The 23,452-nt window shown below is 36.2% G+C and overlaps 1 protein-coding gene across 1 annotated transcript in view; it reads left to right on the forward strand.

Annotated features, from left to right (window-relative positions):
• TSG101 (tumor susceptibility 101) overlaps positions 1-23,452 on the forward strand; it is a 65,726-nt gene that overhangs the window by 11,974 nt on the left and 30,300 nt on the right. Inside the window, exons 2-5 of the mRNA XM_006892026.1 lie at positions 7,813-7,897; positions 10,164-10,229; positions 14,750-14,913; positions 21,038-21,164. Coding sequence (XP_006892088.1) covers positions 7,813-7,897; positions 10,164-10,229; positions 14,750-14,913; positions 21,038-21,164 — 442 coding nt within the window. The remainder of the gene's footprint in view (positions 1-7,812; positions 7,898-10,163; positions 10,230-14,749; positions 14,914-21,037; positions 21,165-23,452) is intronic.

Raw genomic sequence — 23,452 nt, forward strand, 5'->3', positions numbered from 1 at the left:
AGACCATTGATAAAATACATGCAGGTTTTTTAGTGCAGGCCCAAGTTGTGGTTCTGCCACTTATGTGTCCAAGTGACCTTAGACAAATCACAATGTCTTACCTAAATTTTTCCCCAGTCTCCTATGAGATACAACTATGAAGAACTTTGTAATTTGTAAAGCACCAAGTAAATATTAATTATCATCATTGGTATTATTTTGTATTATGATCTTTTCCTTTCTTGACAAACACAGAATTATGATGCTACTATCTTTTGTTGTAAGGAGGATAAGTATGCAAGTGTCTTGTCCTTATTTAGGACAATAATACCCAAATACTGGATTTGAATTTTAAGAACCTTCTTAAGAATTTTTTTTAATTCTTTTATTACTAATTTAAATGAAAATTTACAGAGACTTTGGATTTCCATTCATTCGTTGTTGCACTTTTCTCCCTGCCCACCCCTCCCCAATCCAGTACACTCTTCTCTTGAAAAGTAAAAGAAGAATTCTTTCACTGTTGTAAAATCCCTTCCCCCAGGTCCACTCAACTATGCAACCTTCGTTCTGGACTTTTTTAGAATCTTAATCTCAGGGGCCCAAGTCCTTCTGATTGAGGCAAAAAAAAAAAAAGAATCTTAATCTCTCCCTAAAGGAGCTCAGGTGGTCTAGTGATAAGAAACTACCTTATGATCAAAGGTGGTTCCAATCCATCATTTGCTCCATACTATTTAGTTCCTCTAAAATAAAATTAATAAAATAAAATAAGTTGGTTCCAACTTAACAGCACACAGCAACAGTCTTCCCCTAGAGGAAAGGCATCGTGTGTGTTTCTTTTTATTTTTCTTTTCTATTAGTTTGCATAATAAATTGCATTTCATTCATACACATTGTGCTCCACACATTTTTTCATTCACATTGTGTTTCATAGGATCATTCCCATGCATTATCTTATAAAATTAATCACCAGGAAATGCCTCTTTAAAAGATTTTTTTAGATAAAAAACAAAGATAGATTCATAGAATCGATATGTCCCTAAAAGGAACAGACCCATCCTCCCAGAAAGAAAGTAATGGAGAAGGGCCTAAAAGATATTTTATACCTCCCTCTCCAGCCCTACAACTTCAAAAAAATGAGATAAATAGAGGTGAGAGAAGGGACATTCAAACCACTTTTATGTATTTTTGAGTATATATATATATATGTATATATTTACATGACATTTATTAACATTTTTAGTTCAAACTCTTTTCTGGCATCTTTTTAAGTCATTAACAAAGGGAAAAAACAGTAACTATCTACTTTTGATTTTCCATTCAGAGAACTACCTCTGTATTATATAGTATATCTACAGATTCCTAGTGGTGAAATTACTACAGAGCAGTTGCAACAAGGCTGACAAATTGAGTTTTGGCAGACACCACTCTGTTTTAGAGACAAAACTGTACATTTTCAAAATTCAAATTCTCCTTGAAGGAGAAAGGCAATAAATAATTTAGTGAGCATTAAATGGTATGCTGAATAGTAGAAGGTAGTTGGGGTAGTTGTGAGATGGGTTTCAGTTTTATGTTGAATCGTGAAAGAAGAGCTTCCTGAGAACTATTTGAGCAAATTTCTGAAAGATAAAGCAAGCTATGGAACAACCTGGAGTAAGAATTTCCAGGAAGAAAGAAAAAGTGCAAAGATGTGAGTAAGAAACTTGTCATGATGATAAAAGACTAGCAAATGAGTCGCAGATGGCTGAACTGGAATGAGTAAGAGGGAAAGTAGTGATAATAAAGATACATGGAGGGAGTCTCCAGAGTTTAAAGGACGCAGCAGATTTTGGCATTTACTTTGAGTACAACAGGAAGCCATTGATCTGCTTTAACTTTTAACAGGACCACTTGAACTGCTGTGTTGAAGCTAGAGTGTAGAGGATTAAGAGCACAAGAGATAATTAGAGTTTGTTTCAGGAATCTACTACCACTAGTAATTAGTACAGGAAGTATAGAGGGCAAAAATGACGTCGTTGTTGTTGTAATGTGCTGTCAGTCGCCTGCGACTCCCAGCGACCCTGTGTACAACAGCCCTAAACCCTGCTCTATCCTGTGCCAATCTTATTGTCTCTGACACCCCAGTCACTGAATCAGTCCATCTTATCTAGGGTCTTCCTCTCTTGTGCTGTCCCTCTACCCTCCCAATCATGACATCCCTCCCCATGGACTGATCCTGCCATGTATCATGTCCAAAATATGTCAGATGAAGCTTCAGAATACTTGCCTCCAAGGAACAGCCTGGTTCTCACCCTCTCTAGGAAGAAAATAACATATAATTTAAACTACACATAGTTAAAGCAATTACCAAAATATAAACTGCCAGAACCTCTCTATAGGACAAATGAACAAATTTCTTCAAGTAAATTTTTAAGAGTTAAAAATGTAGGTCTGTCAACTAATAAGAGCATAAATAAAATTGAACAGTGACAAAGACTGAAGTACAGATGCTTGATATAACTTAGAGGAAGCTTGAAAACATGCTATGTGTAAAAAGTTCTCACAAAGACCACATGCTAGTTAATTCTATTTTATTAAATGCCCTAAACAGACAACAGTAGAAATGAGAATTAGTGGTTTTCTAGGAGAATGGTACAATGGAGAGTGACAGTAAAACCACGATTTTTCTCTTTAGGGTTAAGAAAATGTCCTAAGTTGATGTTGTTGATTGCCTTCTAATCAAGCATGACTCATGAGACCCTACAGAAGGCTTGAAGCCCCTCTGCAACTATCGACATTTATCAAAGTTCATAGACTTTCCAGAAGCATGTTGTTTAGGAAGTGGAAAGTGGATGCCACTTCTGTAGTAATGAGAAATTACTTAGTGGTTTTAATTTCATTCATTTAGTTACTAAATGAGAATTAACTTAGTGGTTTTCTGGGGAGAATGGTACAATGGAGGGTGACAAGTAAAACCAGGAAGTTCTCTTTAGGGTTAAGAAAATGTCCTAAGTTGATGCAGTAATGGTTGCACTACTCTGAATCTACAAAAACCCGTTGAATTGTGTAAATGTGTGCATTGTATTATATGTATATCTGTCTCATTGTTAGGAAAGTAGAATTTATAAATTAAAATTAGTCTAACAGAATTGCAAAGTGTGTACTATTTATTTGCATACTGATTCAAACAAACCTTAAAATATGCCATGAAACTGGTATTTGGTGTGATAAAGTTTTTAGGTTTTGTTTTTAGATTTATCTTAAAAATATATGACAAAGTAGCTCTTTTTTTTCTGGTGGCAGCATGCCAAAAGGCTTGGATCCAACCCCTGACTTTCCAGGGTTGTGTCCCCCCCTTTTTTCTTTCCTTTTCTTTTTAACTCCCACAACCTATCTCTTTCACCAGCCATGCCTCCATTGCTTTATCATAATAAACCTTTTCCACTTGTTTTGCTGAATAAATATATATATATTTATATATTTTTTTGTATATATGAACATATTTAATGATAGGATAGTAGGATTATGATGTTGATTTGCTTTATAAAGATCGACAAGTAAGGAAAAGTGGTTGAAATTACAGATTTAAAAGATGATCTAAGTTGTTATTGTTGAAGTTAGTTTGTAGATATAGGGGAGTTTGTTATATCATTTGTCTATATTTGGATGTATTTAAAGTTCTCCATAATAAAAAAAAAAAAAGGAGAGACTAGAACGATGCCATAAAAGCAGAAAGTATAGGCAGCTCTTTAGTTTTTGCTAATAAAGAACTGATAAGTAGGATAGTAAAAGGAAAGGAAATGGTAGTCAAATGGGAAAAATAAGAAACTGCTTATTATGGATGGAAAAATTAGTGCTGCTCTACAAAAGAGACAAGAAATGCTTGAGGCAGGGTTTTTTTTGTTTTTTGGGTGTTTTTTTTTAAACTTTATTATTTTTTTGTGCATGTACCATCAAATCAGATCTGACTGGTACAGGAGGAGAATGCCCCTCCTTCTCCAGCAGAGCATCTGGTAGATTTGAACCACGTACCTCTGGGATTGCGGTGCAGCTTCTTGCCACTGGGACACCAGAGCTCCCTTGAGACATGTTTTGAATAGATCCTCTGAATTTAAAAACATTCCATCATCTTTCTTGCATTTCTCCCTCATTGTCTGTCTGTCACTTTGTTCTTTGGTGCTGGTCTCACTACTGAGATTGCTTTGACTTCACATTCTAACACTTCAGTTAAATTATTTCTGCTTTCACATTTTTTATATTTGAGAGTTCTGCTTTCTGAGTATTTTTTCCATGGATGCAGTTTAATTTATTTTCTTTGATTATTGTGTACTAATTATTTTTGAGGTCTTGTCCTTGAATTATTTTTGTTTCTTTAGAGCTCTTTATTTCAATCTTTAAGAGTGTTAGATGCCTTTGAGTTAACTCAGCAATTTTGTTTCTGTTTGTTTGGGTTTGGCAGTATTAATGATATTGTTGTTGTTGATTGTCTTCGATTCAGGCACAACTTGCACAGCTCATAGTGACCCCATGAACAAAAGGCCTGAAGCCCCTTACAACCATTAACATTTATCAAAGTTCATAGTTTCCGGAAGAGTTCATAGAGTTTAGGAAGTGGATGCCATACCTGCAGCTAAGTATAAATTATATGGTTCAATAATTTTCACATTTTCTTGGAACACCTTTATTTTAAATGGACACAAATGTCTGTCACTTCCAGTTATCTCCTTGGCAGGGAAGAGTGAATACTGCCAGCACTGCCAGCCATTTGTTGAAATATTTCAGTTGATGTTCTGTTCTTTCCTGGAGCCTTATTTTAAACTGGCTGAAATTATTAAATGTTGACTTTTTATGTACAGTGATTATTCCTTCGATGTTCTTTTAATTAGTCATTATTTTGCTCATAAATTCCTTCAGTATTTCCAGTTGAGTTTTGAGAATTTTTTCCTTCAGTTTTGTTAACTAGAGAAATGCCAGGATATTCTTCCCTTTGGGATTTCTAATTTCCAGTCTTTTCCACATTTTACTATGATACTTTTTCTTCTCCAGCTTCTTTTCGACATCTTCTGTTTAGCTTGTTTACTGCATCATTTATTTTCTTTTGCTACTTATGTTCAATACCAAGTTTTCAGAATCTCTTCTGACATCTATTTTGTTCTTTCTTCCCTTTTATTGCCCTTTAATTTTCATGGTGTTGTTGATGTCATCTCACAACTTCCCTGGACTTCAGTCAGTCTCTTCTTGAGAAGGTTTCTAAAGGTGGAATATACTGAAAGTATTATTTTTGGCTTTCTTGGGCTTGCTTTCCTTTTTTTTTTTTTTCAATTTCAGTTTGAAATTGCTTAGGAACACTTGATACTCTCTCACATTTAGCCTTTCATTTGCTGATAGATTTTTTATGACTGATGATATTGAACTTTCCATGCAGTCCATTCAGTGACGTTCTTTATTGTTGGGGGAAATAAAAATATTTCCAGTGAATAGGTAGGTCATTGGTCTTGCAGAATTCTATCATGAGATCACCACAGCTGTAGTTTCCTATCGTTTTTTTTCTTTCCTTTTTTCTAGCTATCAGTCAAGTCAGTGCTACATTTCAATGCATCTTTATTGTATGTTTGATAATTTCAGACTGCAGAAGTTGATAAAAATCTTCAGTTTCTTAATTTTTGGCACTAACAATTGATGCATCAGTTTGAATGAGTCATTGTAACTAGACTTCCATGAGGCATATGCATATTATCCTATCACTGCAATGTTGTGTTTCCAGATAGATCTTGAAATCTACTTTTTTGACAATTAAAGTGTTGCTATTTCTCTTCAGCTTACGCCATTTCTAGCATACTAGACCATTGTCTGATTCAAAATGGCCAGTACTAGTCCATTTCAGGGGAGCGTTTATTGCCTAGTGCTTAGAGAGATGTGCTGCTAACCTAAAGGCCATACCTTTCGGTTTGAATCTTCCAGGGCCTCTACATGGGAAAGATGAGCTATCTCTTGTGTGGTGAGACAGCTGTGCCCTGATTGTACATTGAATACCTTCCAATGGAGGGAATTGTCTTCTGGCATTAATCAGATTGTATTCTTCTGTTGTTCATATGATTTTTGCTGGGCTTTTTTAAAAAGTAGATTCTTTTTTTTTTTTTTGCTTGTTTTTCTTTTTATTTTTTCAGTTCAAAATAGATTCAGTTTGAAAAGGTACTTTGTACAAAAAACATGTCTTTATAAACATCATAATGATATTCAGGAAGATGAAGATGCACATCTTATGCCAGGAAAACAGAACCAAGACTAGTGTGAGGATACAATAGATTTACAACTTCCGTCTATTCTTATTTACCCTGAGAACATACATACAAATGGAAAAACAGAGCACAATGGCATGTATTCTTAGTATTCTGAACTTCCTCATCTTTGTTGAGTGCACATAGCTAAAAGTGCAAAATGAAAAGTTCAATGTTTTTAGGACTATATTTTCTGCTAGAATTGGAGGAATTTGGTATATTTACACTTCTAAAACAGTTCCCCGCATTTTCAAGGTAATGGTACAGAAATAATAAATCATTTCATATGCTCTTGTTTCTTTACACATAAAAGCAAACTTTAATATGAATGTATTAATTCCTTTTTATGTTCCACTATACATTCAATAAAAAGCAGTAACAAGCGCTCTTCTAATACACATTTATACACACACACACACACACACACACACACACACATATACACACCTAAACTAGGAAAAAAGGCCATGAAAATAACTTCTGCTTAATTCTTTTCATTTACTTCTTCCTCACTGTCATCATCACTATAAAAGATGTCTCGAAACAAGAAAACTTGCTTTAATGGGGCTGGAGTTTGAATTTCAATGCTGTCTTTCTCCAACTTCTTTTCCAATTTTTTTTTTAAACAAAGGAAGAATAGTCTCATAGAGGTAGTCTATAATTTCTGGAAAAGTCTTTTTCTGCCAAAAAGGAACACAGGTAGCTTTTAGTTGATGAAATTTATTTTGGGCATAAGATGGATGAACATTAAGATCTTTCTTCCTAGTTTATCTGAAAGTTCTATTGAAACTATGAGTGTTCTGGTATTTGCAATAGCTGCAGCATAGTTTTCAGCATCACAGCAATATGTAAGCTAATATAGTATGACAAACAGATGAGAGTGGTAGAGTCTCTAAAAGAGGAACACTAAAACAAGTGCCTGGTGGATGGAACTTTCCGTGAACCTCTCAGTGTATGGCAGTCAGATGAGGATGCTCAATCTCTTGATTTCCTAATCTCATACTGTTGTTGTTTGTCATTGAGACAGAACTAACCTATAACTGACCCTGAAGTGGGTTTTCAGAGGCAGTAAATCACACAGAAGATATCTCATATTGAGGTGTGTGTGTATTAAACCATCTTATTAGTTTTCCTGGAGTAGAGTGATAATAAGGTGGGGATATGAAAATGACTAAGACAACAAATTATAAATTGGAATATAATTGGTATTGACAATAAATTCTGGGATTTGAATGGAAGGTGGGGGGAGATCTTTAGGAGCTAAAAAGTAGTCTGGACAAGGAATTAATGAGAGAAGCATATGTAACCTGATTTTGAGAATGATTAAAACTTGCTCTGGTAGATGGCCTTTTGGATGGAAAGAAGAGCTGAAATAGAGATAAGCAGCATTTGTATAGGGATTGTAGGAGGTGGCTGGAGAAAAAGCTAATAAGGTTCTTTTCTGGCTTTAAGTAATATTGATGATTATTAAGAACCATTATACTTTTGTGCTGTGAAGAAAAAAATTTTTTTAATTAATCTGGCAGTAAAATATATGCATTGGTTTTAAGCTAAATTCTTATGTGATTTTGCTTTTCAGTACAAATACAGAGACCTAACTGTACGTGAAACTATCAATGTTATTACTCTATACAAAGATCTCAAACCTGTATTGGATTCATATGGTGAGTTTATGTAATAAAACTGTCAATTACTGTACTTTGAGTTACTCTTTTTGTTATGGCTGTGAGTTTCCTTTTTTTCTTTTAAGTTTATTGACATTATAATTGTAAAGTTGGACCTTCACCTAGAAAGAATTTTGGGGACCAAGAAATTATAAGATCTCATAATAACATATTATATTTATTTAGTTCTTTTACATTTTTTAAAAAGTGCTCCCACATAGAACTATCCTAATTTAGATCTGGAGAGGATATTGAAGACAGTTCAGCCCTGCTTTCCCCAAATATTATGCACAGATCACTAATTTTGAAGAATGTTACTTCAGACAAAGTTCTCTCTTTATATTTCAGCAATTTAAAATTAAATCAATTTATTTGCAGTAAGATTACTCTCAGGCTTTCCTATGCTGAAGAGTGGTGCATCACAGAACAGTATATTGTATATCCTAAAGTTACTTAACTTTTCTTTTTTCTTTTTTTTAATTTTTATTGTATTATTTTTACGTGTACCGTCAAATCAGATTTGACTGGTACAGGAGGAGATTGCCCCCTCCTTCTCCAGCAGAGCATCTGGTGGATTTGAACGGCTTACCTCTGGGATTGCAGTGCAGTGTCTTGCCACTAGGCCACCAGAGCTCTCTTAAAGTTACTTAACTTTTGAACTCTCGTTTTACCCCATAGTCTCACAGTACATTTTGTCATACTCTGGAGTATCCCTTTCATTTTGCAATAAGGAAAATATTTCTTTCCCTTTTATTTGAGACAATGAGATTTACATAAGAAATGATACCACCTAGAGGGTTTAAAAAAAAAATAGCAAAATGTTGCTTTAAAAATATTCTTTTCTGTCCCCATCAATCTTAACATAAATCTCTCTAACTCTCTTTCCTGAGGTCAAGAAACTGAATTTAAAGTTCTTTTAGACAAGCAGTTTTAAGAATTCTGAGAGTCTTTGGAACCTGGTAATAAGAATTGGGAGGCAATGGAGGGACAGTCCTGCATTTCCTAAACAACAAAGACATGAGACAGAATTCTCTGTCAAAGCTAGATTACAATTCTTCCTTTTTACTTATTTCTGTCCACATTGTTAAATTACAATAAAATATTCATCTTTGATATGGTATTTAAATAGATTGACACAGTGTCTGCAACAACTGTTTCATACATAGCAACAATTGTGAGATGCCATAGGATTGAGCCTTGTTTTGTTCTGTTGTACATATACAGGGCTGCTGTGAGTCGGAACCGACTCAGTAGCACCTAACAACAATACAACATGATATTTAAAATTTGTAAAAAACAAATGGGAAAAATCTCTCTTATTTCCAAAATTATAGGTCATTTTAAAAATTGCTTCAATAGGAGGAAAAAGTGACTGGGGCTGGAACTTTACTGTAATTGTATAGCTTCACTGTATCCTAAAAGAATACATATGTTGATCCAGACTTGTAGATTACAATAGTATTGTGCAAATTTTGTGTAGTTTTATGTACCTGAACCAAGTCTAAAACATTATTATCAAAATCTACTTTTATGGTAAAAAAAAAAACCCACGAAACAATACCCACAAATTGAAATAAAATGGTTTTCCAGAAAGCATGAATTCAGAACACATTACATAACAGTTTATAAACAATAATAAGAGAATGGAGACAGTAGTAGATCTGTAAGTTTGTACTGCCTATAACAAACAGCCTCTTCTGGATGTGAGAGTGTTAACTGTAAATCATTGTTGCAGATAATAACAGTCCATGCAATGAAGATTATGTGTCCTAACTACTTATAAACTTAAGTAATGCAATTGGCACAGGACAGAGCAGATTTTAGGGCTGTTGTACATAGGGTCGCTATGAGTCACAAGCGACTCGACGGCACATAACAACAACAATATAAAAATGTTTATGCTTTAACTGAAAACTTTTTTTATATAGTCGTTTGATGATATATTGGGATCGATAAGACACTGAGAATAAAGGTCTGGGAAATCTAAAGTCTGAGGATATTAGGTTAACATTGAATTTGGTATCACTTTTAATGATCTTTAAGATGGTAGCCTCACTTCTGTTTTTTCAGGTAACTTAAAGCATCTTTTCTGTATTCATTCAAAAGCTGATTCATTAGGCAAATGAACATAGAATATTTTGCTATTAGGCAAAACAGATGATAGATCCTTTCAAGGAAATAACAGATTTTTAACCCATGTTTCTTGAAGAATGTATGGTCTTTACTACAAAAAAACACTTATGATTAAACCGTTCTTTCCTTTCAGTTTTTAATGATGGCAGTTCAAGGGAGCTAATGAACCTCACTGGAACAATTCCTGTGCCTTATAGAGGTAGGTAAATATCTATTGTCATGAGTGTTTCCTGTATAGATACATTGTTTTGCACAATATATTTGTGCAAATAAAAGTATTTTGCTAAATAAATTAAACCGTTATATTTTCTCATGTCTTTCATGATAATAAGGAGATTTTAACTTGGCATAATAAGTTGAGTGTCAGAAGATGGGGGTTGAGCAGGGCTAACCCAGCAGCTAATCCAAGGGAGGGATGACCTGTAAAGATTTACAGCTTCAGAAGCCCAGTGGAGGATCACTATAAATGGGAATCAGATTGATAGCAGTGGGTTTTAAACTTTATTTGGCAGTAGTAGTTAATATTTCCAACTTTTCTCCTGTTCATTACTATGATATATTAACAAATAGATTCTGCAGTATAATGATGGATTCAGAATCTTAAAAATAAAAGGAGACTTCCTACTTTAGCATCCCAGCCCATCCAGACATGTCTGACTAGGAGAAGTTATATATTATAGAGGCTAAGATAAAAAAGCAAACCCATATGTACTGCTAACAAATCAATTCCAGCTTATTGTGACCCTCTGTCAGGTTTCTGAGGCTGTAAATCCTAGTAGGAGGAGACTGCTTCTCTTTCTCAGGGGGTTTGCTGATGATCTTGAGGCACACAGCCTTTCAGTTAGCATAGCACACTACAGAGTTTACCACCACAGCCAGAGTCTAAGATAGAAGATTGAAAATCAAAGTGGTTAACTGGTAACTTTTACTTTAAGCTACCAGTTTTGTGACCATAAGCATCTATAATACTTCAGTAATGATGCTTTAACTTGAGAGAAATGAAAATTTATTAAGATAGTACAAGTAAAAGGCTTTACACAGGCCCTGACATAATACGCAGAAAACAAGAAGTAGCTACTATTTATCACTGTAGTGTTGATAAGAATGAGAATGAATAGTTGCACCCATGTTAGCCAGCCACCTCTTGCTGGAATACTTACAGTGATAAGTGAGTGTTTACCCTCATGAGAGACAGTCTGTTAGATCATTTTCCTTGTGGCTAGCTGACACCTGTTGCCCGGTAGCATCTTGCCTATTGATTTTGCACATTGCCCGCTATGTACGAGGCCTAGTAATAGGGAACTGTGGATAAAAAGATAAATAAAAATGTACTTTTTCTGGAAGAATTCATTCGAATAGGGCACACAGGAAATAAATAAGTATTTTTATTGTTTTAAAATTGCTATACCAAGGAACCAGTCCTTGGATAAGGACATCATGCTTGGAAAGGTAGAAGATCAGTAAGAGAAGACCTTAAACAAGATGGATTGACACAGCAACTATAACAATGGGCTCAAGTGTATCAGAGATAATGAGAATGGTACAGAATAGGGCAGGGTTCAGATCCATTGTACATTGGGTTGTTATGGGTTGTGGTCAACTTGATGGTACCTAACAAGAACATTGTGCAGTAAAGGGAGCTCTGGTGGCATAGTGGGCAAGGAGTTGCACTGCCAGCCCCAAGGCATACAGTTTGAATCCACTAGCTGCTTTGCAAGAGAAAGAAAGGCATTCTTCTCCTATGAGATTTCCAGCCTCAAATGCACTGGAGGATCAGCCATGAGTCAGTTCTGACTTGACAACAATGAATGAGTGATAAAGGAGCCCTGAAGACATAAAGGATAGGATGGCAGGCTCCTAATCAAAGAGTTCTAAATTCCCAACTTCCATTATAAGGTGGTCTAATGGCAAGAAGCAGCACTGCAATTCCAAAAGCCTGGGGTTCGAGGCCATCAGTTGCTCTGTAGGAGAAGGATGGTAGTCTCCTCCCGTCCCATTAACTGCCTCTGAAAACCCGCCAGTGGGTCAGCTATGGGTCGGTCCCAATTCAATGGTACACAACAACAACAAAGATAAAATTTCAAAGAGTTATAGGTTCAAATCCACAAGTTTGTCTCAGAAGAAAAATGAGCAATCTCCTGTAAAAAGATATAACCTGGAAATCTGATGAAGAGTAACTAGGAGCCAAAATCAACTTGACAGCAGGAGAATTTTTGTGTGCATGTTTTTTAAAATAGAAAGTGTTCTGTGAGATTAGTATAAAAGAGCCATATAGAAAGTTCACAGACATTTAAACATGGCATTAAAAGATGAGTCAGCCATTAATAACAGAATGGACAATTCATGCAGAAGGAAAAAACACGGAATATCAGCACTGAATAAAGCAAGGATGTTCTGTTTAGAGTGAGCTGACTAAATTTCAAGATTATCAACCTTATGTTTACCCTCTGTAAATAAAGTCTTGGACGTGCTCACCAAGTTGTCCCAAGAAATCTGGAGAACGACCACTTGGCCAACTGACTGGAAGAGATTGATATTTGTTCCTATCCCAAAGAAAGGCGACCCAACCTAATGTGGAAACTACAGAACAATTTCACTGATTTCACATGCAAGCAAGATTTTATTGAAAATTATCCAAAAACGACTGGAACAGCACATCAACAGAGAACTACCAGAAGTCCAGGCTGGTTTCAGAAGGGGTCGTGGTACTAGAGATATTGTAGCTGATGTTAGATGGATCTTGGCTGAAAGCAGGGAATACCAGAGGAATGTCTATCTGTGTTTCATTGACTATGCAAAGGCATTTGACTGTGTAGATCATAACAAACTGTGGCTGACTCTGAGAAGAATGGGAATCCCAGAACACTTAATCGTTCTAATGCGAAACTTATACTTGGACCAGGAGGCAGTCGTCAGAACAGAGCAAGGGAACACTGCATGGTTCAAAATTGGGAAGGGCATACGCCAGGGATGCATCCTAGCTCCATACCTTTTCAACCTATATGCAGAACAGATTATCCAGGAGGCGGGGCTCTATGAGGAAAAATGTGGGGTCAGGATTGGTGGACGATTTATCAACAATCTGCGTTATGCGGATGACACAACCCTGCTTGCTGAAACTGAGGAGGACCTGAAGTGCCTGCTGCAGAGTGTCAAGGACTGCAGCCTACAATATGGATTGAGGCTCAATGTCAAGAAGACAAAGATTCTCACCACTGGACCAATCGGCAGCATCAGGATGGATGGTGAAGAGATTGAGATTGTACACAGCTTTAGTTTGCTTGGCTCCATAGTCAACAGTCTTGGCACCAGCAGCCAGGAAATTAAAAGGCGCATTGCCATGGGAAAGTCTGCTGTTAGGGACCTCTCCAAAGTGCTGAAGAGCAGTGGTGTCTCTCTGGAGACTAAGGTGCATCTGGTTCAGGCCATGGTCTTTGCAATCACTTGTTATGTGTCACAGAGCTGGACAATGACCAGGGAGGATAGAAGGAGAATTAATGCTTTTGAGCTTTGGTGTTGGAGAAGCGTGCTGAGGGTGCCATGAACTGCTAAGAAAACAAACAGATTCATCCTGGAGAGGGTTAAACCGGCCTTCTCCTTGGAGGCAAGGATTCTGAGGCTTCGTCTGGCATACTTTGGTCATGTGGTAAGGAGAGACCGGTCTTTACAGAAGGACATCATGCTTGGAAGGGTGGAGGGCAGGCGCAGGAGGGGAAGGCCCTCTGGGAGATGGATTGATTCGGTGACTGGGGCAATCAGGATCAGTGTGTCGGAGACAGTGAGATTGGCACAGGACAGAGCAGAGTTTAGCGATGTTGTACATAGGGTCACTATGAGTCGCAAGCGACTCGACGGCTCCTAACAACAACAACATTAAAATATATTCTGTTAGTATTTTGCATTTGCATTTTAGAAGTAATTTGGAGTATATGTAAGTAAATCAATACAAAGCCCTGTAAAGATGTAATTTCTCTAAGTGATATTTATGTGTACATTCTTTTTTTTTTTTTTTTTGAAATTTTAAAAATTTTATTATTTTTGTGTGCATGTACCGTCAGATCAGATCTGACTGGTACAGGAGGAGATTGCCCCTCCTTCCCCGGCAGAGCATCTGGTGGATATGTGTACATTCTTATCCGTAGTGAAACAGTTTCTGATGGAGGCAGGGGGAATCTCTTTATTGTTCCAAAAACCAAAATGAAATCTTTGCTTGTAGAGGTGATTCCAACATGACAGCCTTCTCTTGGGTCTCTGAGGTTATAAATCTTTAAGGTGGAGGCTCCCCGTCATTCTCCTGCAGAGTGACTGGTGGACTTAAACCATTGAGCCCAGTACATTACACAGCATGCCACCAGGGTTCCTTTCTGCAATCCTCGACAGTTGAGTAGTATTTGAATAGTTATTAAAATAATGCTAAATTTTCATTTGCTGCCTGCAATTCAGCAATCCTGTGCACAAGGATTCTGATTCCTACCCTGTCCATAGGTCTTTATGATCTGTTAGCTCCTTAATCATGCTGCTCTACTGGGCAAAGTGAAAATGTAAGAAACTAATCAAGCAAAACTTTGAAACTGAAAATATAAAGCCCTAAAATATTTGTTATTTTTTAGATTGTAATTTTTAAGTTGAAATTTTTTTAAAGTGTTAATTATGTAGCTCTCTCTTGCTATTACCAAAAAATTATAAAGTTAGATTTACTGAAGTTTCTTTTTCTTTCAGGTAATATATACAACATTCCAATATGCCTGTGGCTTCTGGACACATATCCATATAATCCCCCTATCTGTTTTGTTAAACCTACTAGTTCAATGACTATAAAAACAGGAAAGCATGTTGATGCAAATGGGAAAATATATCTTCCTTATCTACATGAATGGAAACATGTAAGTATTAATAGTATTTTATGAATTGCTTTTGTTTTTGGTTTTTTGGTTGGTTTTTTTTTTTTCTTTTTTCATTTTTATTATTTGTGTGTGTGTGTGTGTACCTTCAAATCTGATCTACTGGGACAGAAGGAGATTATCCCTCCTTCTTCAGCAGAGCATCTGGTGGATTTTGAACCGCACACCTCTGGGATAGCAGTGCAGCTTCTTGGCACTAGGCCACTAGAGCTCACCAGAATTGCTTTTGTTTTATATACTTTGGTCACTCAAAAACTGAAAACTCTTCGCCAAGGAACCAACTCATAGCTGACCCTTCAAGTGGGTTTTCAGAGCCTATAAATCACATGGGAGGACATTGCCCATCTTTCTACCACACAGTCACTCATGGATTCAGACTGCCAGGGAACTGCCACCTCTGAGTTAGCAGTACAACTCACTACAGATTAGGCGGCAAGAGGTTTGATCATTAGCTTCTGCTTTGTGTTGACATCTGAGGATGTCTTCAAAATACATAAGTATTGATGAGGTGGATCACTGATAATCAAGCATAACATGAAAGAGGAGAGGAAAAACAGTCTAATGGAAACAGACTGTCACAACTAAGTGATCCATACACTGGCTTGAAAATGATTATGATTAATAGGGTCGAGAAAATAGGTGACAAGATGTAGAATTTTAGTTAAAGTAACCATGTAGAATTTCTAGAACTGAGAAACACAATAGTAGTAACTAAGAATTCAGTAAAGGGTGTTAGTGGTAGATTCATCCAAATAGACTAGATAATTAATGAATACCATAGTGCTGAATAACACATGGACTGTCAGAAGAACAGACAGACATATCTTGGAGAAGGTGCAGCCAGAGTGGTCCTTAGAGGCAAGATGAAGAAGCTTCACCTCACCTACTTTGTTCATGTTGCTAGGAGAGGCTATTACTTGGAGAGAGACGTCATGTTTGGGAAGGTGGAGGGATGGTAAAGGAGAGGAAGACCCTCACCCAGGTGAATTGTCACAGTGACTGCAGTAGCAGGCTTGAGGATGTGAGAGATTACTGGATAGAAGTGTTTAGATCTGTTGTTGACAGCACCTAACAACAGCAACAGCAAGCACTAAAAATAACTATTCATCTTAAGAACCTTAAAAGTACAGTACATAATCCATCATCATGCAAACTGAAAGGTGCCCTAGGCACTCAAAAGGAGAAAGGTGGGCATTCTCCTCCAGTAAAGATTTGATGGCCCAGAATTCTAATGGAAGGGAACTGAGTTACAGACAGTGGATTTGGCTTTGATTTATATTTTTTAACAAGGTGAATCCTAAAAACATTTTGCTAAACACCAGAAATGCATCAAAAAAGAACACACAGTGCTTGACCTAATTTATATGAAGTTTGGAAGTAGATAAAAGAAACATACTATTTAGGAAGTCATTTGTAGGTATGATGCTTAAGGTAAATAAAATGCGAGAAATCTTAACTCCAGAACAGAGGAGGATATGACCAAGAAAGAAAACAAGAGGAACTTCTAAATTGCTGGCAATTTTTTTTTTTTTTATTATTTTTGTGTGCGTGTACCGTCAAATCAGATCTGACTGGTACAGGAGGAAATTGTCCCTCCTTCCCCGGCAGAGCATCTGGTGGATTCAAACCGTGCGCCTCTGGGATTGTAGTTGCAGGTCCTTGCCACTAGGCCACCAGAGCTCCCCTTGCTGGCAATTTTTTATTTCTTAACTTTAAGATGTGTACAGAAATACACTCTTTATTGTTACTCTTTAAAATGTAATAAATTTGACCATGTATTTTATACATATTTTTAGTACATTTCTATAGATACAGTTTTTAAATCTTACCAAATTTTATAATGGTGACTAACGTTGGTATGGTGACAAGGTTCTGATAAAGTCTTGTGAGTTGAAATCATCTCAGCAGCATCTAACAACATGTTAAAAGATTTGATTATTAGATGTACTAGCTAATACATTCAGAATAAATAATCTTAGGGTAATAACAGCTATCTAAAAAAAAACTTCCAAAATTAAACATGTTAGAAATTTATTTCTTGTACCCACATAGTCCCACTCTTCTACTTTGTAGTGTTTCAGAGACCAAGACTCTTCCATTTTTTGTTCCACTGAGAACTTCAGAATCTTCTCTGAATCAACTGAAAAGAGGAAAAAGAGTAGGAAAAAAATGCTCCCTTCTTAGACATCTGGATCACTTTTGTTTATGTTCATTAGTAAGAGTCATTTGCAAGAAAGGCTAGATAGATAGAATGAATAGTCTATAATAAGTAAAACGGAAAAGTTACTTATTAGACTATTAAACTGACACGACACAGACTATAAGCTATGGATTTGATTGATTGATTAATTGGCTATTCATTCTAATCCCAAACAGTCCCATATTGCTTAGAATGTAAAATCCTACCTTTGTATTGCTTGTTGGAAAAACAACTAAGTAGAAAAGATGTGGTGATGTTAGGTGCTGTCAAGTCAAATATGACCCTATGAACAATAGATCTGAACCTTGTTCTGTCCTGTGCCCTCATCATCTCTGACACACTTGAGCCTGTTGCTGCAGTCACTGTCAATCCCTATTGTTGAGGATCTCCTGTCTTTCACTGACTCTTTACCATCCCTAGGATGATGTCCCTTTCCAAAAAAACAGCCTCTCCTACCAACATGCCCAAAGTATGTGAGATGAACCTTTGCCAACCTTGCTCCCAGGGAGCACATTTTCCAAGACATATGTGTTTGGTCTTTGGGCAGTCCATGGGACATTCAGTACTCTTCTCCAACACCTCACTCAAAGGCATCAATTCTTATCATCCTTACTCATTGTCCAGCTCTTATAACCATAACATATTCCTCCTGAATTTAAAAATCATCTTAAGAACAGGTTTGAGGTACCAATGACTGCTTCAAGACCTCTTCAGTTTCAGCAAGCACAGTTGTATCATATGCATAACGCAGATTGGTGATAAGTCTTCCTCTGATCTCAATGCCACATTTTTCTTCATGAAGTCCTGCTTCTCGAGTGATTTGCTCAACTTATGGAGAAAGGATCCAGCACTGATGCACACCTTTCTTGATTTTAAACCATGTAGTCTTCTCTTGCTCTGTTCATCAGATAACAGCTTCTTGATATAGTTGTAGTTTTCTCATGAGCACAATGAAGTGTTCTGGAATTCCCATTCTTCTCAGTGTTATCCATAATTTGTTATGATCCACACAAATGCCTTTGCATAGTCAATAATACACAAACAGACATTTTTCTGCAATTCTTTGCTTTCAGCTAAGATCCATCTGACATCAGAAGTGGTATCGTTGGGGTCACGGCTGCTTCTAAACCCAGGCTAATCTTCTGGCAGTACTCTTTAAATGTAGTGTTCTAGCTGATTTTGGATGATCTTCAGCAATATTTTGCTTGCAGGTGATATTAATGATTTTGTTGGATAATTTGTCTTGGATCACCTCTCTTGTGAATGGAAATGCAGATCTCTTCTAGTAAATTGGTCAAGTAGCTAACTAATTTCCTGACACAGACTGGCAAGCACGTCCAGGGCTGCATCTGTTACTTGAAATATGTCATTTGGTATCCTGTCAATTTATAGGGCTTTTTTTTTTCTGCCACTGTCTTCAATGCCACTTGAATCTCTTCCCTCATCACCTTGGCACTTTATCATATGCTACTTCTTAAAATATTTCAGTGTCAAATTCTTTTTGGTACAGTGGGTATTCCTTCCATCTTTTAAAAAAAAAATTTAGAAGAACACTTCTCAAATTTGTGTGTCATCCTTTTACAGGGGCCATGCTAATCTTCTCTGTATAGTTACAATTTTAGCAAAAGTGCTGCCAAAGCAAGCACCTTCCATCTCTTTTGATGCTTCCTGGATCATTCAAGGTTTTACCCTTAGTGTTTCTTAGTATTGAAACTCAAGACTTGAATTTGTTTTTTTATTCTCTCACCTTGACAAATGCCCAATGAGTTCTTCCTTTTTTATTCTCCAACTCCAGCTCTTTGTACATTACATGTAAAACTTTGTCTTTGTGAGCTACCTTTGATGAAAATAATCTGGAAGTAAATTGTAATGATTGCACAACTTTGTGATTATTAAAAAATTGGCACTGTATACTTTTAAAACGTAAGCTGGATGGTGTGTGAATTATAAAAAATACACAGTTACATGATTTAGTTTGATAATTTTTTGGTGCACTAAAAATTAATAACATGGTCTCAGTACTCATCTCTCCACCACCCTAATACCCACATCCTTGGGTCCTGTCCAGATCCTGCAAGTATTTAACCCTTTTCAGTATATAATTGTAGGGATTGGTATGAGAATTAATTAAAACAGTGGGAATTAGCATATTTTCACAGGATGTTCTCAGAAGTGTCTTTTCTTTTTTTCTTTAAGGTGGGACAGAATTCAATAAAAGTAATTACTTAGTGCTTTAGAAAAGTAAAAGTGCATGCACACCCATGTTTATTGTGGCTCTGCTCACACTAGCAAAGAGCTGGAAACAACCCAAGTGTCCATCAACAAACAATGGATAGAGAAACTCTAGTATATTCACACAATGGAATACTACACTCACTGTATTGAAAAACAAAGGAACTCATGAAATATTATACAAAATGGGCGACCCTAGACAACATTATGCTGAGATATCTCAGTCACAAAAGGACAAATATTGCATGAGGCCACTGTTGTAAAATGGGACTGACATCGGGGTCTGAGAAAGAGGGGATAAATAATGTATCCTGCATTGAAACAGATGAGGGAGAGAACTGTTTAAAAGCGATATATGATTAGGTATTATTGTCATGACAGGAGTCCAGAATGAAGGCTTCACAGTGGAGTGGACTTGGGGGAAGGGATTGTATAACAATGAAAGAATTTTTCTTTTACTTTTTAAAGAGAAGAGCAGATATGGGCAGGAAGAAACACTAAGTCTCTGTAAACTTTCATTAAAATTAAAAAAAAGCAAAAAGTAAAAGTGCTAGCAAACAAGAAATTAGACTGTTATAGAAGGTCAGGACGTGTTGTTAAATCTTGTTATCAAGATGGATAACTGATTAAAATGATAATTTTATAGAACTTGATTAACTAGTGAATGAAGAAGCATATGAATATATTATAAAAATATTAAGGAGTAGGTAAACCATTTGAACAGTTTAACCTAACATATCCTGCTGAGTTGGAGCTGACTCATAGCTGACCATCTGTCAGGTGTTCAGAGTGTAAATCCCATGGGGAAAGAGTGTCCACTTTCCTCTCTAAGAGTAGCTGGTGGACTCAAACTGCTTCCCTTTGGATTGGCAGCACCACCAGAGCTCCCTCCACCTAGCATATTCTAGTTGTTGGCAAATATGAGTAGAAAATTATTTCTTGGGGAGGAAAAACAAGTTGAATCATTTTTGTGTGTGTAATTATGATATTGTAAAGAAAATTCAGGATTTTATCTATTGGATAACAACCGAGTATTTGTATTTCTAAGCTAGAATCTACCTGTAATGGCCAGAATTCATAATAACATCTTTAATAGAACTTAATTCTCAGAACATAAATTGCCAGGGCAATACTTTTGCCTGTTAAAGACGTTAGATAATAATATGACAAAATTGTACATCACTCTTGAATTTGTACTAGTATACTTCAGTCTGTCCATTTTCATAAAATAAATTTTGGTTAACTATATGAATGACACAAAAAAGAATACTGACTGAATTTTTTAAATATGTAGCTTTGACTAGTGGTGTTTTTATTTACATTGAAGCAACAGCCTTATCAGGATTAACAATTTAATAATAATAAAACATTTGTTTTATTGATTAAGATCTCTGGGAGCCTATTAGTGAGAAGGTGTGCTGCTCTCCCAAAGGCACATGCCTTGATTTCGCTATCTGCTCTGCGGGAGAAGGACGGACTGTTTCCTCCTCTGCAATTTACTGCCTCTGAAAACCCATCGAATGGTCAGCTTTGGGTTGGTTTCAACTCAACAGCACACAACAACACAATGAAAATTACTGAGCCAACTTGAAAACTGATGAGAAATTACCAGATTTGTTTTTTTTTTCCAGGAAAGCATATCAGTAACTAACTTGAATTTGTTTTCCTCTTTAGCCACAGTCAGACTTGTTGGGGCTTATTCAGGTCATGATCGTGGTGTTTGGAGATGAACCTCCAGTCTTCTCTCGTCCTACTGTTTCAGCGTCCTATCCACCGTACCAGGCAACAGGGCCCCCAAATAGTAAGTAAAATTATGATATGATTATTAAATTCATATACATGAAAGAGAAACCCTTGTTAAAAAAATTTTTTTAATGACTTCACTTTGCTTTTTAGCTTATCAAGTTAGTGGATATTGGGGAGATATACTGGGACCCCACATCTGCATGTACAGATTCTCACCAAAGACTGGCCTCTGGGCTTCTATTTGTGGGTAGAAATCTTAAATTGAATGTGCTGGCTTCTGAAATGGAGAAGGGTGCTAGAATGCTAGAATTTGTGTAAATAACTGTATGCCCTGAAATAGCCTATTTGAGCAGCTTGGCAGGATATATAACTTAAAAGATAGCCTCAGTTTGGATTTTTTGGCCACTCCAGTATGAGTGTAACTGATAAGAATCAATTACAAGGTGAACTGAATTCTTAACATTCCACTATTCTGGGCATACACGACTAAGCTTTTAGCTCTCAGCTTTCTTCTCTAAACAAGTTCTTAATACTTTCTTGTGTGGGGCATGGAGACAGTACTTGTTCTCCCTTACTTGATATTATCTCTGTTTTTAAGAAATTGTTTTTTATATATTTTAAATTCACTCTGAATTATTGATAATTTGTTGGATTATTTTACCACTGCTAAAAAAAGTATTGACTTCATTTGAATTGTCAGGAATTTTTTTCTAAATTTTATGATTATAATTAACCAAATTTGTTTCACAAGACAGATTATGTGAGCTTTTACTTTTCTCCTGAAATTGTCCTGTTACTTTTTGATTAGCAGCACAACACAGTGCACACCATACTACCTGAGCTCCTTTCCTTTTTCTCTTTAATCCAGTCTTTATTTTTTTTCTCCCTCACTAGTCAGTTGGAACTACCAACCGTCTAACCAAATGTATTTTATTACTGTCATCATTTTTTTCCCCTCTGAAACTATATTTAGAGCCAAACTTCTTGTTGTAGAGCTCTGGTGGCATAATCTGAAGCATAATCTGTGCTGACAACCCTAACACCATGCTTCTCTGGCCATTCAAATCCACCAGCAAGTCTGAGGGAAAAGATGGACTGTCTCCTTCCTTGTGGTTTACAGCCTCAGAAACCTGATGAAGGGTCAGCTCTGAGTCAGAACTGACTTGACAGCAGTGATTGAGTGACTGCTACTCAAAGCAACCCTTTAGAGTAGAATAGCATTATCTGTGTGGTTTCCAAGGTTGTAAATATTTATATATACATATTTGTGTGGGTACATACAAATACATTTATATATAAATTGTGGTTTGGTGAAGTTTTACAGAGCAAATTAGTTTTCCATTCAACAGTTTATGCACATTTTATTTCTTAGCAGTAATTCCATTTCTTAAGGAGCACATTGACTCATAATTGAAATGAGATTGTAAGATACATTTTGAATTTGTTTTCATTTTTTTAAAAATTTTACCAGCATAGTAAGCCTGATTTGAAATTTAACAGTTCTTCAGATAAAAGAGAATCTAGAATTCTTCTGGACGAGAATTTATTTTTAATCTTGTGTAATTCTGTTGTCTCTAGAATCCAAAATAGAATCTTTGTCATTTAAATTTGGAACACAGGCAAACCCTAGGTTATAGATGCTGGATTTACTTGCACCTAGTAGGTTTAAACCAACCCCCATCAAAAAGCCTATTAAAATTAAAGATTAAAATTTTGAGGTTCATAATTATACATGGGCTCCACTTTGTGACATACATCAAACATTATTACTGTATTATTATATTAAAGACATTTTAGTGTATCTGTTCGTGTTTCTTTAATACTTTTAGTACATAGAAAGGTACACAGTACACTTTGAAAACTTTGGACTGACTGACATTACATAGAACTTACATACCTAACTATTGCAGTTTATGTACAAATTCAATTTAAAGACAAATTTAGGGATAGAACTTACTTGAAAGTCAGGGATTACCTATATCAGATATTCTCTAGTTTTATCCTTCACTAGTTGTTATTAAATGCCTACAACTCACAGTGATCTTATGAACAACAGATCTGAACCTTGCCCTGTCCTGTACCATTCTCATCATCTCTGATACACTTCAGTCCACTGTTACCAGTCAGTCACCATGTCAGTTCATCTTGTTGAAGGTTTTTCTCTCTTGCAGTTTTATTTGACCTTTCCCAGCATCATGTCTTTTTCCAAGCACTGGCCCTTCATAAAAGCATGCCCAAAGTATATGAGGCAAAATTTCACCATCCTAAAGAGCAGTCTGGTTTCATTTTCTCCATGGCATATTTGTTTTTTCTTTTGGCAAGCAATAGAATATTCAAAACTCT

The sequence above is a fragment of the Elephantulus edwardii genome, unplaced genomic scaffold (genome assembly GCF_000299155.1).
Source record: "Elephantulus edwardii isolate Elephantulus edwardi_28Jun2011 unplaced genomic scaffold, EleEdw1.0 scaffold00109, whole genome shotgun sequence".
NCBI lineage: Eukaryota > Metazoa > Chordata > Mammalia > Macroscelidea > Macroscelididae > Elephantulus > Elephantulus edwardii.